The sequence below is a fragment of the Dermacentor silvarum genome, unplaced genomic scaffold (assembly GCF_013339745.2).
Source record: "Dermacentor silvarum isolate Dsil-2018 unplaced genomic scaffold, BIME_Dsil_1.4 Seq300, whole genome shotgun sequence".
NCBI lineage: Eukaryota > Metazoa > Arthropoda > Arachnida > Ixodida > Ixodidae > Dermacentor > Dermacentor silvarum.
The window spans coordinates 90,949-107,717 of record NW_023606013.1 but is presented as its reverse complement, the minus strand read 5'-3'; the positions used below and the strand labels follow the sequence as shown (position 1 = coordinate 107,717).

The window sequence follows — 16,769 nt, the reverse complement described above, 5'->3', positions numbered from 1 at the left end:
GGTGTGCCGACGAAGAAGTCACACAGTCATACCATTCATTTGTTGCGCAAACAGACAGCGCGTAGGTACGACGCCATAACTGCATGCATTTCCCATTAAAAAATAAGATATATCCGCCTCTCACGTGGCGGACCTATAATTGCGGAGTCATCCGTGGCGCCGTTTTAAAAGAGGGGACAATATCAGCCCTTCCTGCAAGGCGCGCTGTGCACATCCCAAGAGTATATCTTGCACCGTGTTCTCGACTTACTCTTAGTTTCGGATTCGCTGTTTATCAGAGCTGGCGCTTTGACAAAGCCACGATAGTTCTCGCAGACTGCCTCCAGCGGAAGGACGCGACAGCGAGTACTGCAACGGCACGATGCGGACGGTTTGCGTGGCTTTGCTGCTGCTTTTCCTTGAATCGACAAGTGAGTGCATGGACCAGCGGGTACAAATTGTATGCGTTTGTTTGTTAGTTCCAGCTTCTAAGTTTATACCGCGACAAAAAAAACATTTGGCAGACTGAACTGTAGTAGACGTCTACGCAATGCGAAGCATTCATGATTTGGTTAGAGCGATTGTATGAATAATGTAACTAGTGTACCGAACGGTTATGTGATGATTATAAGCTGTGCTGTTTTATACTTTTATTAAGCAAGACACAATGTTTGTAACGGCAAGATATAACAATAAAAGCACAATAAAAACCAGTGGAACACAATCACCAGGATCGGCCCATGACAACGGCGATGTAGGCTGGCCCGCCAAAGTGTGGCTAGTCTAAGAGGACAATTAATTAATTTCTGTGGTTTTACGTGCCAAAATCAGCATCCGATTGTGAGGCGCACCCGTAGTGGGGGACTACGGATTAACTTTGACCAACCTTTAACAGTTTACGCGCACCCATGGACGGTACACGGACGGCTTCGCATTTCATCCCCATCAAAATGCAGCAGTCGTGGCCGGGAGTTGATCCCGCGTCCTATAGTCCTTAGCAGCGCAACGCCATAGCCAAGAATACGTCGCTTTAAATTTGACTAACCACACAACGCCACTATTTAGGACCACTTTTCCCCAATTCTCTTTACTTCGCATGTCACTATGCACGCTGTTACGCAACTACACGAGGAAACCAACTGCACGAGAAAACCAACTGCATGAGAAAACCAACTGCACGAGAAACCAACTGCACGAGAAAACCAGCAAAAAAATTTACGAATTGGCATCACCTATACGTTTCGGGTCTGCGCTTTGAACTCACTTCACAAACGTTAGTCAACGCGCCATTCACTAAAACCGGATCGGCACTGAAGTGCTAATAATCGTATCCATCGCACCTGATTATATTACCGGACGTTTGATGAAATAAAAAAACCAATTCGAACAGGTTGGTACCACGGAACAGAACCAAATGATAGACGCCATAGTTGAAGGCTACGGATTCACCTGGGTTCTTGAACGATCGCCTGAATCAAAGTGCACGAGCGGGTTTTTTTTTCGCCATCCTTTGCTGTGCTTTCTTTTTTTCAAATGATAGACGCCATAGTTGAAGGCTACGGATTCACCTGGGTTCTTGAACGATCGCTTAAATAAAAGTGCACGAGCGGGTTTTCTTTTTTTTCGCCATCCTTTGCTGTGCGTCGGAAGCCGGCGGGAAAAGATTAAATGACCTTCTGCTGAGCAGCAGAACGCCATCGCCGCTGAGTCACTCCCCTCGGTGGTGTCAAAATCGGAGTTCATTACCGCAGTGCTGTCTCACATGCAGCCATCACGCTCTCCGTTCGAATACTTCGTACTTACTGCTATATACAGGGTGTCCCAGCTATCACGCAGCACGATTTAAAGAATAGAGCAACGGCGTTACGTGAAGCAAGCCTAGTGCGTATTGTTTCCAGTACAGTGTAGTAGCCACCAGTAGTTTTTTCGTTACTGATATTTATTAAATAATTGCAATTAATTATCTAACTAGAGAAGTACTGTCCTAATTATCAAAGTGTCGGTGAGACGTTTGTAGTAAACCACGTCGGGCATCTAACTGCGGTATTTCCAGCGCCGTACTAATTGCGTACTCATTTTTTTTTCGAGTGATAAAGAAAGCCCGCGAAATATGAAAAAATACCACGTGACGACGCTCCCACCCGCATCATAAAGGAGCGCCCTCAAGTAAGCTGATTGACAGCAACGGCTTTTGCCAGTCGCACCGCCCAAGAGACAACGGATCAACTTGACAATGGTATGGAAGGATCCGCAACAGCAAGATTCGCGGCATAGCAGCGATTTCTTCCTGTCAATTATACGTCACGCTTCTTATTCGTCTCTCACGGCTGAGTGAGCCACTTGATAAAAATGGTCCTTGATAACGCGGTCGAAGCCATACTCTTATCACGGACGAAACGCAATAAGCAATGAATAGACATAGAATATTTCAAAATACCAGATCTGCTCGCACTGCATCGAAGGAGTGCATACGCAGCTGTACTTCGCGCCAGAAGCTTGCTGCGGACCAAACCAAATTAAAGTGAGGCGTTATTTTTTTCATGAGTACGTACTTCAAAATTGCCTCATGGCAAAAAATAAAAGTCAAATAAACACACTCGGAAGTGACCAGGCCACGTGTAGAGAAATACAAAACTGATGCGTTCAATTAAGTAATGTTTCTACTGCCTAATGTTCCGATTTGGAAATCGGGACGTGACCGAAAAACAAAGGAAAAAGTCAGATTTCAGGGCTGCTTTTTTATCGGTGCATTCCTAAGCGCCGTTGAACACTAACTACCGCTTATAGTTAGTGTTCGAATAGGTCCCCTTCTGCAGCCACGCAGTACTGATCCCTCTTTATCACATCTTCAGTGGCTTTTTTGATGACCGAAGTGGGATTCTGCTTCAGACATCCGTTATTTTGCCTTGAGCTCATCTGACGTCTTCATCTCGGTCACGTAAACAGGATCTTTACGTAACCCCACAGAAAAAAATTGAGTGGAGAGATCAGGTGGCCTAGCTGGCCAATGGACAGGCCCGTGCCTTCCAATCCATTGTGTGTGAAAACGCATTCAGCCAGTTTCGTGCTCGGCTGCTGCTGTGTGCTGGCGCCCCATCTTGCTGATACCACACAAGTGGAAGACGTGACAGCGGGACTTCGCTGCAAAGCCCATCCACTGTCCCTTGAAGAATTTCGTCCACGTAACGCTGTCCAGTCAGTGTCTGATCGAAGAATATGGAACCAATTATACCACCGTCGTAAATTCCACATCACGCATTGAATACATTGGTGCCAAGTGCGCTTTACCCAGTGTGGATTGGAGTCCCTCCAATAGTGTGCATTATGCAGATTTACCTGGCCATTTCTGCGAAAATCGACTTAATCTGTCCAGATGACGTTGCTAAGAAAGTTCGGTGATTCATTTGATTTTGTGAGGATCCAATTCGAAAAATCTAGACGATTCTGCAAGTCCTTCGCTTCCGAGGACTGGTGCAGGTTAACGTGGTACGGGTGAAAGGCCGAGTCATTTAAAATCCTCCAAACTGACGACTTGGAAACTGGTGCCTGGGTGGCCACGTCTCGCACGCTAGCTTGAGGGTTGAGGCCATAAATGCCAGAACATCCGCGCGTATGTCATGACTCAAAGATGAAGTCCTCTGCCGCTGTTTCTTGAACCTGCCAGTTTCTCGCAAGTTTTTCATAATTTCTGATGATTGTCGATGCGTTGGGTTCTACCGCCACACTTCCATGACCGATAAATCTTTCGCGGCCTTTCTTGTGTTGCCATTTGTAGCTCCCAAGTCAAGCATCATGTTCGCCTTCTGGTCATTAGAATAAGACATGGTGACTGGGGCGATACAAAACACACCTTTAAGCTTTGCTTGGATTTCATCGATCAGCTTCTGCGGTGACAGATTCTGCGCAAAAAAAAGCCACCCATGCACACTATCTACGCTAAGACAGCAGCTATCACAGTTCGTTTCCAACTAACACCAACGCGATGTGCTCCTTCGGTCGGGGTAAAGCACAAACTCGGTCACGATTTCTTCTTTCTTTCGTTTATTTCATTTTGGCTAACTCTGAGGGAGCTTCTTCGAGGACGCTGCTTTATTATGCGGTTGGGCGTCGTCACGTGGTATTTTATATTTCTCGGGGTTTCTTTATTAACTACTTGGAAAAATGAGTACGCAATTAACGGTGCTGAAAATACCGCAGTTAGATGCCCCACGTGGTTGCCTACAAATGCCTCATTGACACTTTGATATTAGGACAGTACTTTCGAGTTACGTAATTATTACAATTAATCTTAAATATCAGTAACGAAAAAGTTACTGGCGGCTACTACACTGTACTCGAAACAATACGTACTAGGTTTGCTTCGCGTAACGCCGTTGCTCTTTTTTAAATCGTGCTGCGTGATAGTTGGGACACCCTGTATACTCGGCTTAAACGTGTTTGTGGATGAAAAATAAGGGAAAACGAAAAAGAATTTGTCATCGGCTTCCTTTTTTTCTGCAGGTTATGGCCATGAGGAAAAGGATTTCGAATGCCCACATACGGGTGCCGCTGTTCCAGCTACATCAGTTTGCGACGGTATTCTGGACTGCAGTCCAACGTCTAATGTTACCAGTAGTGACGGCCTGTCCGACGAAGGCACAGATATTTGCGGTAAGCTCCCCAGAAAACTAGTATAACACATCAAGATCTAGGTACACTCGTTCTACAGCTGGTGGTGAGGATTTATGCACTGTGGTCTTTTGAGTATGTTAATATTGTACTTCGGTTATAGTAGCGCTTCATTTTGTTTCGTTTGTCACAATAGTGCCCCTACTTTTCTATCTCTCGTAAAAATACAAAAAAAGCATTTTCTTCGCTCTGGCGGGATATGTCCCAATTGTCCCGATATGCACCTACTCTAAAAATTCACCCCATTAGAAACAATCATTAGCCTGCTTGAAATGTCGATAGTCGTGGGGAGCAATAAAAAAGACTTCATGGAAGTTGGTGCTAATCAGAAATTTCAAATAGAAATATCACCTGTCTATAGCGAAGACAGAAATTGCCTTCTGGGCCTCAACCCATTCTGGCCACACTGTGACCCACCCATTTCACGGCTTCATTGAGGACAAAATGTGCATGCGTTACTAATAGTAAATTTCCTGCAGCGAAAATTCGAGGACATGCTGCGATATGGCGAATAATGTCAGCGCGAGTAATCTTGTCTTCTGGGGTGTACTGCTGGTGTGGTCCACGCATAGCGAATTAATCATCGACCAAATTTGTTAAAGAAATCCCGGGACCAACTAAACGAGGACAAATAACACAACGACTGGACAGTCAGTGGCCTCGATTCTGCTCGAACCATATATTTTTGCGCAAACATTAAGTTGTGAATGAACACACCGTATGTATGCACGATCCTGCTGTCAGTTCTCTATGCTTCTCCTGACTAGTACCGAAATCTCCTACTCAATCGATGCACTCTGATGAAAATAAAAAATTTTGGGGGTTTTACGTGCCAAAACCACTATCTGATTATAAGGCACGTCATAGTGCGGGATCCGGACTACCTGGGGTTCTTAACGCGCACCTAAATCTAATACGTGGGTGTTTTCGCATTCCGCCCCCATGGAAATGCGGCGCCGTGGCCGGGATCGATCCCGCAACCTCGGCTCCAGCAGCCCAACACCATACCCCTGAGCAATACGCGAGTGGATGAAATAACTGTTGAAAGGAAACTGCGCTGCTGTGCATGGTGAAGCTCCAATAAAAATCATGCTGTCATCTCCCTTTCCACGATTTTTGTCTTCCCTTCCTGAGAATTGAAATGCCTCACATACTCTTTCAGAATTGAACGACATTCCTGAAAATGCTCCGTTAAAGACCGTACATGCTCAAATTTGACGCGAGCGCGCCCGTTCGTGTCAGATTTATACGCTTTTCCCATCTTACACTGTGCAGTTTCAAGAATACAACCGCACCAACTGTCCAGTGTCCAAGTTTTCATACTTTTGTTGCAATGAGTTTGCAGTTAAGTGTTTTCGCAAGTGGCATCAGGGTCAGCATAACTTTTTTGAACTCAGAAGGCCTTACTCTGCAATGCAGCAGACTAACTCACCGCATGGTTTCTATTTCAGCTCCTGCGCCTTTCTTGGGCTCACGAGATTGTGTTTCCAGGCCGTGACGTCAGTAGCACGTCCATGCAGCTTACCTGGTTGAAGGCTACACTTCTGTCTCAACCACTCGCTAAAATTGGCGGGCTACTTCCTAACAGGAAAGTCTGGGCCTCACTCGTTTCACAGCACTGTATCTGGACGCCTGCACTCATATAACGCCCAGGGTTGAAGCCATGGACGCATTACACCGTAATCCTGAGGCCATTTTACACAGAGAGTGGCAAGCCTCAAGCTTCGTACAAGATTGGCAGAGCAGCATTGTTGAACGTCCGGACACAATCTTCTGGTGAGTGTGTCGATAGAACAATAACATGTGCACCGCAGAACCTTACAGAGGCTCGCAACCGATGCATCGTTGCTGTCCTTTCCTTACTTAAGCAAACATTCGCCCTAACGTATGTCACATCATAATTACTACACTGCAAACAACGAACACGAAGGGGAGACACGAACGACAGGACCATGCACTGAATATAAACTGACGTTTTTTTATTGGAAACAAGCGTTCTATAATGACATTAAGCTTCTTCAATCTCGCGCATGTTCGGCATTATTCATCATTAATATCATCAGCATCATCAGCAGTAGCCTATATTTATCGACTGCAGGACGAAGGCCTCTCCTAGCGATCCCCAAGCATCCCTGTCTAGCGCTTGCTGGTTCCAACTTGCGCATGCAAATTTCCTAATTTTATCACCGCGCCTTAATTTCTGCCGTCCTCGACTGCGCTTTTCTTCCCTTGGCACCCATTCTGTAACCTTATGGTGTACAGGTTATCTGCCCTACGCATTACATGGCGTGCCCATCTCCATTTTTTTCTCTTATGTCAGCTTGAGTATCAACTATCCCCGTATGGCTGCTGATCCACACCGCTCTCTCTTCCTGTCTTTTAACGTTAACCATAAATACACGCCATCAAATCCCTATATAAAAAAACGCACCGGCATCAAATAACGTAACAATCACATATCTACAGAGCAAGTTCAATGTCCAGAAGGGCCACCAATTGGCTGACGCACACGCTTCCGGTTCTTTTTTTTTCAAACACAGTGCCTCCAATACTTCCCTTGCTATTACATCTTTGGGAGGGAACATTACTTGTGTTCAATCAAACTGCGCTTGGTCCGTGCAGCTCTTACAATGAGGGGCCAGATGCGAGTGGTTGTCCGATTTCAAATTGTATAGATGCTCGCCGAGACGTTTGTTCAGACATCTTTTCGTCTGCCCTATGTAGACACGCCCCCAAGTGATCGGAATGCGATACACTCCGCAGCTGGTGCATGCCACGTACCTATGCGTGTGCATAGTTGAACATTGCTATGGGATGCAGTGTGAGTGCTTGCGCTTTTGGACAGCGCTGCAAAGACCATTTAGCTTGTTCCTCGGTGAAAACATCAAATCAGTCCAGTACCTGGACAAAACATTTAGGCGATGTGATAGCCCGTGAATGGCGGAACCACTGCTGCCCTCCTTCGAGTAGATAATGGCTTGCCGGTGGTCTACCCGTTTGCTCCTATTACATATCTTTGAGCAGCTTAACACTGTTTGCGCAGATAAGTGACTTTGGGTACCCTGCTTCTTCTAATCTTGTTACCTGCTCCACGACACTGATTCCCCTTTTGTGGTCGCGAGACTTTTCAGCCCTGCCTGAAGCAGGACTGGCAATGCTATTCTTCTCTTTCTGTGCGCTGACCAATAACTAACCTATTTTTGTTGGTTTTGAGTTGATATTCCCAGCACGTGTGGCTTCTTGAGAGATTCAGTTCCGATCCAAGTACTGGAGTTTGCTTTCCTCTGGGAGCTCGTAAGTGAACTTTACGCCCATTCCGTGCTGACCAACGCTTTACAACCTCACACATCGCTACTTCGGTATGGTCCTCGTCAATCACATCAGGTAGTCGTCTACATACATGAAGTACTTCACCTTTGCAGACTTAGCCAGTTCAATCGCTCTGCCTATTTTCGCGAGTAAAATGGTGCTAAGGACTGGGGCAACCCTCGATCCTATGCAAACCCCCAATCGCTGAAATAGCAGCCTTCCATTGCACCCTACGACGCTGGCATCTACAGGTAGCAACTCATGATGTCCGAAAAACCTTCCATTTTGTCACGAACGCCAATTCATCGTTGTCGTCGCAGATGCATTACGATGCACTGCGCATGAGCTCGTCCTGGGGAAGGGCACAGTACGATACTAATAATGAAGTAAGTCAAATATTGTATCCCAAATACCTGAAGCGTCATTCTTACCATAAACAAGGGTTTCACATTCGAGGAAATTACGTAAAGCTATAGGACCTGCTTAATGCCGTGATCATCATAATGCGCCACCAGCTCCCGTGTACTGTTCCTCATATAATTTATATCGGCCACAGATAATGAAAAGTGAATTACGTTGCATTCAAGCAAAAAATTCAGTTTGTGAACATTTATTGGATTTTCCAACACTCACTCACTGATCAATGCTGTATTTTCACAGCGCTCTGTCGGCGCTGTTTGTGGGAGCCTCCCTCTCTTGGCAGCCCTCTGACGTATACAAGGCGGCATGAACTCCGCATTCACCGCAGAAAGGTAGCGCTCTATGCAATTAGCCAGTTAATTATGAGCAATTTCAAGTCCACAAGAATTATGCGACTACTTCTATCATAATTTACAGTGCAGTTCAGGCTATCGCTGCACAAATGAAACTTTGCGCAGTTTCCAAAAGGTCTAACAGTCAAATTTAATTTATTGTTGGCCTTTACTTCCTGTTTAAGCAAGTCTGCTTTATGTCCGAAGACTTTCCTTCCTATCCTTCGGCAAAGAACTCGGTAAAGCCGATCAGAACATTGCCCTTGGCTTGGTACGGATAATCTCATCTCAACAACAAGTGCTGTGCATTCTGCCGAATTCATTAGAGCTTAGACGCGCTTTAAGGTCGTTTCCAGTCCGCAGCGGTGTAATATCCTTCCTCCAACGACATTCCACATTCACTGCATGCAGGTGCAGCGCTCCTCAAGGGGTACCGGGTTCTGAGTCTCACCAAGTGAACATGTGCTGATGTTAAGACGAGTAAAGTGCAGGTCTTAAAGTGTAGACGCTTAAGCTTCGCCGTTAAGAGTAAAACACAAAGCATTCCAAGCTCCCTGACTGCTTCTCACGCTTCCGGGCAACTGCAGCTATGTAGCCGTAATGTTTATCGGGAAACGCTGGCGGTGACCCCTATGCACGAAGGCGAGTGTTCTGGTTCTTTCCTTTATTTTTAGTTAGTCTTCCCGCCCGGCCGGCTGGAATTGCCGCTGCCGCGGTTGCCGCGACGCCACGCTATGATTGGTAGAAAGCACGGGGCGCGCGCCGCACAGTGATTCGACAGAAACGCAGCACGCGCTGCGCTGGGATTGCTAGCGATTTCTCGCTCCCGCTCAACACCGTTGGCGCCGTGCTCACTGCGTAAGGGGCCCTTAAAGCTATAGCTTCAATTACCGCAACAGATTCTTCATAGTTGTGCGCCGCCTCGGCTGCGAGAGCGAAAGCATTCATTGGTTTCACGCTTCCTGAAGCCGGTCTATGTACTGGTTAAAATGTGAACAAGTGTTCCCCCGGCACCGCGCTCGTCTTTTTTCAGAGTTTACACGGCTCAGGAAGAAGCCAGCCTCATCAATGTCTCCTCGAAGTCAGCGTTTACAGCAACTATGGAAGAGACAGTTCGCTCGTGTGGCATATCGCATTCAGTTTCAACAGTGTTGTATGGAACGGCGTTCCTGGAACTAGTTCCTTTAGGAGGAACGCAGTAGCGCCACCGCTCCATTAAGGTACGGTGGAACTGTAACGGTAGCTTGTTACGTTTATGAACGCCGGCAGAGGGAACAGCGTTCCTTCTGTAAACGTCCCACGGAATTGAACAAACGCACTCGCGTAGGCAGCACGTCACGCAGGGCGGATGGGCGACCACGTGAGGCGCAAAGAACTACAGCTTGCCTGTCACGTGACTGTGGGGGATTTTTTTTCGTGAGATCTCGTTGTATGTTTTTCTTGCTAGGCTTCAAGATTGCCACGTGACGCTCCCTCCTGCAGCTTCTTTTCTCCATGCCGACATGCCACCCTGCCGGAAAGGAACCATGGCGTCAGGATCGCAGCGCCACTCGAGGGATTTCACGGCGGATGGAAATTTTCCAGTCCTCACGTCCTCACAGGCACCGAACCCCTCCAGCCAAGGCACAGGATGAGTGGTCGTAGTACTTATTGGTACCAGTTGCTACCCACTGTCGCAGATGAAGAACTTCGAGAGATTGAACCAACTTTTCCTCAAGTACAACACGGCAGTACCCTCAAGCACTTCGGTGGAACGGCTCTTCACACATTGCCAACGAAGTGCTAACAAGAAAATCACCAGCCCTTCCCCTGTGGGGGTAGGGCTGGTGGTAAGCGAAGCTTTTCTCAAGCGAGGGGTAAGCGAAGCTTTTCTCAAGACGACGCTGTCGCAGGCATTCCGTTCGTTTGCCCTAAACTCAGGGTTGGCGGCTCTTTGCTGGCGTTTGACCTCAACGTCGCGCTCCCGCAACTTGGGGTCCGCGGCTCTGCGCTGACGTTTGCCGGGCTTCGGAAGCCATCATGCTAAAATTGGCACGTCGACGAGGAGCCTTTTCCCGAGCGAATTGGCGGCACCGCTGCTCAAACGCAGCCGGTTGCTCGGCGGAACGCAGCACGCGGGGTCTTCCCATCCGGACGCCGAAACTGATCTGAGGCGAGGGAAGCCCGGTGGAGCGCGCGCCAAGCCAACACCACGGCCAAGCCCCTTTGCTTTGCCTCCCCGTGAGCGTAATTCATTTTCCAGACTGTGGCAACCGTCGCATGGTAGAACGCGAACCATGGCGGCACCTCGTATCTGTTTGTGCCCCGGTTGTTTGCGGGGCGCCGACGCGAAGCGGTGGTCGTTGGGGTGTTGCGGAGCGCAGCGTAGCAACACCCCAAATAAAAAAAATACTGCTCCAGTCAGGTAGACTGCTCCCTCCCTGATAGTGATATTTTATTTGGATAATCAAAACAATGATGCGTTTATTTAGGAATAGCTGAAGGACGGGAAAGGCAGACCACTGTCACCTGCCAGTTTGTAGGCACAACTGTGGCTGCTGTTAAGGGATCGATGCTACGATGATGATGATCTATGCTTTGCAGCACCCGGCACCGCGGCTTCTGCAGCGGTACCGGGGCGCCAACAGATCCGAAGCTCAGCCGTGGTTCATGTTCTCCCGTGCGGTGGCGCCACAGTCCGAGGGCCCAGCTGCACTGGAAAGTGAATTGGGCGCCCCGGTATGAGCCACACGTGATTTCTTTCTTTCATTCTATATTTCTTCCTTCGTTCCTTTCTTTCTTTTCCTTCCTTCTTCTTTTAATTCTTGTCCCTGGCTCATACGCCCATAGCCAATGCGGGTATGCGCCACACGTTATTTTATTATCGTTAATCGTGACGCCATTGACGAGCATGTGATGTTATTGTTGTCGTGACCAATCAGTCATGTTAGTCATACATACGTACCCTACCATGCCAATTTTGGTATATAACAAGGGAACGAGACGCGAATTTTCGACACGTTTTCGATAGCGTTTTAGTGTGACACGACCACCACCACCAACACTTGTGAGGCAATACAAGCTTCGCTTGAAAAACGGGTTCGTCTGTCAGGCATCAACATCGACATGCAACTCTTGCTCAGTTCAAACAAGGGACGAATATGTATTCTGGACATTTCTTTTTCCGACTCACACTGCAACACTGAATTAGCATTCATTAAACGCCTTTGTATAGTTTCTTTCGATGTAGTTTCTTGTGCAAGAAATTTTATTATATTGGCGCATGTGAGTAACTTTGTATTTGCACATCCATAAGGTGCCATATTTTTTCACTTGTAATAGACGAGCACCAAAGTTGCAGTTAGACACCTCTGGAGTATGTGCGGTGCTCACTGAAAAAATTATTATAGGAGCGTTTCTTGGATTCTTTTTATTTTCAGATAATCTGCTGCCGGCGATGTGCAAATTCGTATAACATACGTAGTATGTGTGAGTTTTAAATTGCTCGTTTTATCTCGCCTCAGTAGTATACGACACCATATTTAATTTTAAAAATAATCAAATGTAACGTTAATGTAACGACACGTTCCAATGTTCGAAGTGTATCTGGAACGCGTTCCTTTCGAACTTGTAACAGGAACTCGTTCCAATATTGTGATGGAACGAGGAACGGGATATCGTTTGTGTTTAAGAGGAACGTGTACAACACTGGTATTCACACTGGTTTTCAAACACCAACAATAGGCATGGAGCGTCCTGTACATATTTAAAGGAAGGTACCTGAGGGCCTTGTGATTTGCTTCTTCAGCGGGTTCTCATAAACAAGGCTGTCTGAGATGATAGCAAAGAAGCGGCTCCCAAAGAACTCTTCAGCACTTTATAGCAATACACTCCTCACAATAATAACTAAAGAGCTTGGTAGAGAACACTGCCAAAATAAATATCCGCGATAACTTCAGCGCTTACTCACTTACTCATATCCGGGGCAACTAACGATGTGGTGCCCCCTCCCTCCAAAAGAAAAAAAAAATAACATTGTTACCATCTTGTCACCATCCCCAAGGTAAACGAATATGCCTCGCTTAAACAGTTAACACAAAGCAGCCGGCATCATTATCAGGCGCCTCATTTATGACAACTGCAAAACAAAAGCCTTTCCAAACGACCTTCAACTACATAAGCGAGCAGTACTGGATTGGTTGGTTCAACAAAGGTGGCACTTCGGGTAAGCTGGTACAGCATGATCTTGTTTTGTTTTTAGCGCAACTCAGGCAGAGTATAAAGGAAAATAAGAAGACACCAAAGAAAAGATGACAGGATGGGTGTAAATCCTGTCATCTTTTCTTTCTTGTCGTCTTCTCTTTTCCATCACACTCAACCTGAGTTGCGCTAACAAGACAAGGTTCAACAAAGCCTGTGATGATAAGAAACACAGAATAACTAAGACAAACCATAGCAACGTACACCACAAAGCGTCGACTATCAGGCGGAAGCTTTTGTTGCAAACCGAGCAATGGTCTCAAATTGCACATGTAAACCAGAGGTCATCGTTCATATATACGCTGACATTATTTTATAATATAATAATAATAATATAATAATAATAATAATAATATAATAATAATAATAGTATAACTAATCTTTATTATATTTGCTCGCATCACAGTTTCGCTACAGCCCGCGAAAGCAAAACCAGCGGATAGTACGAAACGGGTAGGCAAAGGGTAATTACACATCACAAAAAGGAACTATTTGTTGCAGTGACCTTGAATATCTATATACCCACGTGAAAAAAGTAAAAAAAATCATATTAGCAGCACATTTGACTTATTCAACACCCTCGAAACAACAGGTTCTGAAAGCGTCGAAAACATACAACCGTATTCGGAAAGCGCTCAGTCATTTCTGTACATGTTAGAAATTGCTTCAAGAACTCCAGCAGATCTGTGCATTACATAACACCCATGATCTTAACGACATTTTTATTCATTTAACGGAACGTAAGATACGCACAATCCTCTAAATTATCAAGATTTGAAAGCATGAGTCATCTTGCCAAGTAGTCTGTACACAAACTGGGCACAGCATATTTTTCTAAACGACGTAAACAGCGCAATTTCCCGTTTAAGTTCGAGAAGTAAATCTGCTTCTTATTCTTTATGGGGTTTTACGTGCCAAAACCAGTTCTGAATATAAGGCACGCCGTAGTGGAGGGCTCCGGATTAATTTTGACCACCTGGTTTTCTTTAACGAGCACTACAACGCAAGCCCTGGGGCGTTTTTGCATTTCGCCTGCCTCCATCAAAATGCAGCCGCCGGGGCCGAGATTCGGTAACGCGACCTCGCGCTCAGCAGCGCAACGCCTTACCTGACAGCCACCCCGGCGGGTCGTGAATGAAATAGAAAAATGTTTTTTACAAAGCGCATAAAATTGTAATTCTTGCTCAAAAACCATGTCAAAGTGGTAGGTTTGACAAACAACCACGCCGTGACCTTGTATGCCGTGAGAGACTATAGGCAATTTTTTCCCGGAGACGGTTAATTATGTAAGGTCTGCACGAACAAGAAAAGGCATAAATTGCTATTCCATACCATATTTTTATTCTGCAAATGATTTGTAGAATATTCTACGAACATTTGCATAATGCAAATGTGTTCAGGCATGCGCACACTGAACGTAAACGCTTGGCTGGCTTCTTCAATGTGCACCTTACCAGACATTGTCGTCGAAGTGTATATCTACGCTTTTGTGCTTGTCACCAGAATTGCCGGTGGACATGAACGTGCATCCAAGTCACTAGTGTGGAGATTATCAGATCTTGCCGTTGAGTGCGGGAGTTGGGAAACGTTGAGGAGAACTTTGAGAGATTAAGGTTTATTTACATTGTGTACAGGATTGTAATAAGCAAAATAAACAGTAAAGCAATCGTTACGCCCGGCAGCAAATCGGACGCTACGGCCCGCGGCAAGAAGTCTGTCTCCTCTATCTTTCTCTGGTTTATAACCCCTTCAGTCCATCGGGGTCACGTCATTTTAAGCCAATCATCGAGTCCGTCCAGGTGTCATTTTCTCCCAATCGTAGGGCCCGTGTAGGTGTCGTCATTTTCATCCAATGGTAGGGACCGTGCAAGTGGCGTCATGTTCTGCCAATGGGGACTCTGCAAGGGCACTGTTCTTCAATGGTTGACTTGCCTACGGCATTGCCTCCTCGCCTGGAAGCGCTCAGTTGGAGGAAATGGGTTATTTTGAACGACATTCTATAGACCTTTTCATCGGGCGAGGAGAAAAGGGCGCGCGACGAGCCTTTCCTCCTCTCTGGCTTGTGCGAGCCGGCGCTGCGCGGCTTGAATGTGTTGCCGGTCGCGCTGCGGAACGATTCGGAGGTGTTTTAGTTAGTTCTGAGTGCAATTTACGGGATGTCAGTTCTTACGAGTTTGTCGAACAACCACTGTGTAGCCTTTAGGTGCAGCAGTAACCACAGTATCTGGAAATTTCTCTTGGATGTGCAAAATGCGACGTGCATCATCAGCCGCGGTGCGTGTATGTGTTGTGAACTATGTTGGATGTATCGGTTTTCACTCGACGAATAGTTGAAAAACATTTGCATCAGCCACCTACATCGTTCTCACGCATTTTAAGTCTAGTAGACTTCAAATCACTACGTCTACGCTAGCCTCCTGCAAGAGGCCGAAGGCTTTGTTTAACACAGCGAGCACTGCGGTTGGCAAACCAACATGATACACACGATTGCTTCGTGCTTAGATCGGCATTTCCTTTTTTGCCCTGTAAGGCACAATATACAAAGGGGATCGCATAAAGAGAATGCAACCGCTATTTATAAGGACACAATTTCCGTAACGTGGTGAATGCGTCGTAAATGACTGAACTTAGGAGACTGAAAAAAAAGAGTTCATATGTCCTCCTTTTGCGGCAAAATAAAGAGAACACGGGATAACGACGAAATAAGACTCCGCATGGTCGTGCCGCATGCTTGGACCACTTGGACCATACGCTATATAAACAAACAGATCTATAACACAACATTTAGTACTGCCTCGGGCGCTCGCGCAGTCTGCAGCTGGTCGTTCGACCACTCGAAAAGTGTTATTCACACTGTACAGTATGCGGTTATTATTAACCAAACTATTTTATTTGTAGGCGGAAACCTTGCCCAGCAATCAAGACCAGTGTATCTACACATAACTTGAACGCTTGTCAAAGTAAACGGCACGACTTATTCTCCAGCAGAACGGTATTCACGCTGTTAGGATCGTCAAATGTTTCGTAACTACTCGTTGCAGCTAAACCAGAGCTTTAAATTACAGTGCTGAGAATGCTGCAGTAAGGTAACATTCGTGAAACGAATTTTCAGAAATACTTAACTGATATCCGAGGCTGATTGTAAGCTCAAACAAACGCGCGCACCTCGCGCTGGGTGCTCCGTCCGCCCTTACCACAGTTACTCCAGCCGCCTAATTACTTCAGCCTTAAATTCCTTCACTACGCCTCACAGGACCATTCCCCAAGTAGAAGACGCCATTTCATGCTAAATAGACCGCGCGAGTGCGAAAAAATCCACCAGAAACTGCCGCCGTCCGTATACCACCGCATACAACACGGGCGTTCGCCCAAGCAGTATGCCAACTGCCCATAGATGGCGCCACTGCCTACACAATGGCGGCGCCCATGAAAAAACGGTCTATAGCTGCAAAACAGCTTTGCTCGGGACCAGGGTCAACTACCTCGAACAGTGGCGGCCTCCCGTTGCACTTTTGGGAATCGTCACGAAGGGGGGGGGGGGGGAGACAAAAGCTCCACGCGCGGCGCGAGGGGGTGGGTTTGCCAACCTGTTTGACGAGCCCGATATCCCGGTCGACGCGCACCTGCGCACCGTGACTGGCAGGCGACGGCGAGTGGGGCGGTCGATGAACTTTACCGAAGCCAGGAAAGGGTCCGTATCTAACAAGATAAAGAGGTGCTATATTTGCAAATTACTTTATATCTTATCAGATATATCACATCGTGTTAGTCCTGGATATATTAATGAAAATTTGGTTGTCAGCGAACCCATCTAGTAATTCA

At 46.5% G+C, this 16,769-nt stretch overlaps 1 protein-coding gene across 1 annotated transcript in view; it reads left to right on the top strand.

Moving 5' to 3' along the window:
* Nucleotides 1-267: 267 nt before the first annotated feature.
* LOC119434875 (uncharacterized) overlaps nt 268-16,769 on the top strand; it is a gene marked incomplete at its 3' end in the record, with an annotated part of 71,065 nt that continues 54,563 nt past the window's right edge. The window contains 4 exon segments of the mRNA XM_037701919.2: nt 268-410; nt 4,480-4,629; nt 6,099-6,128; nt 6,301-6,423. Of these exon segments, the coding sequence (XP_037557847.2) occupies nt 362-410; nt 4,480-4,629; nt 6,099-6,128; nt 6,301-6,423 (352 nt within the window).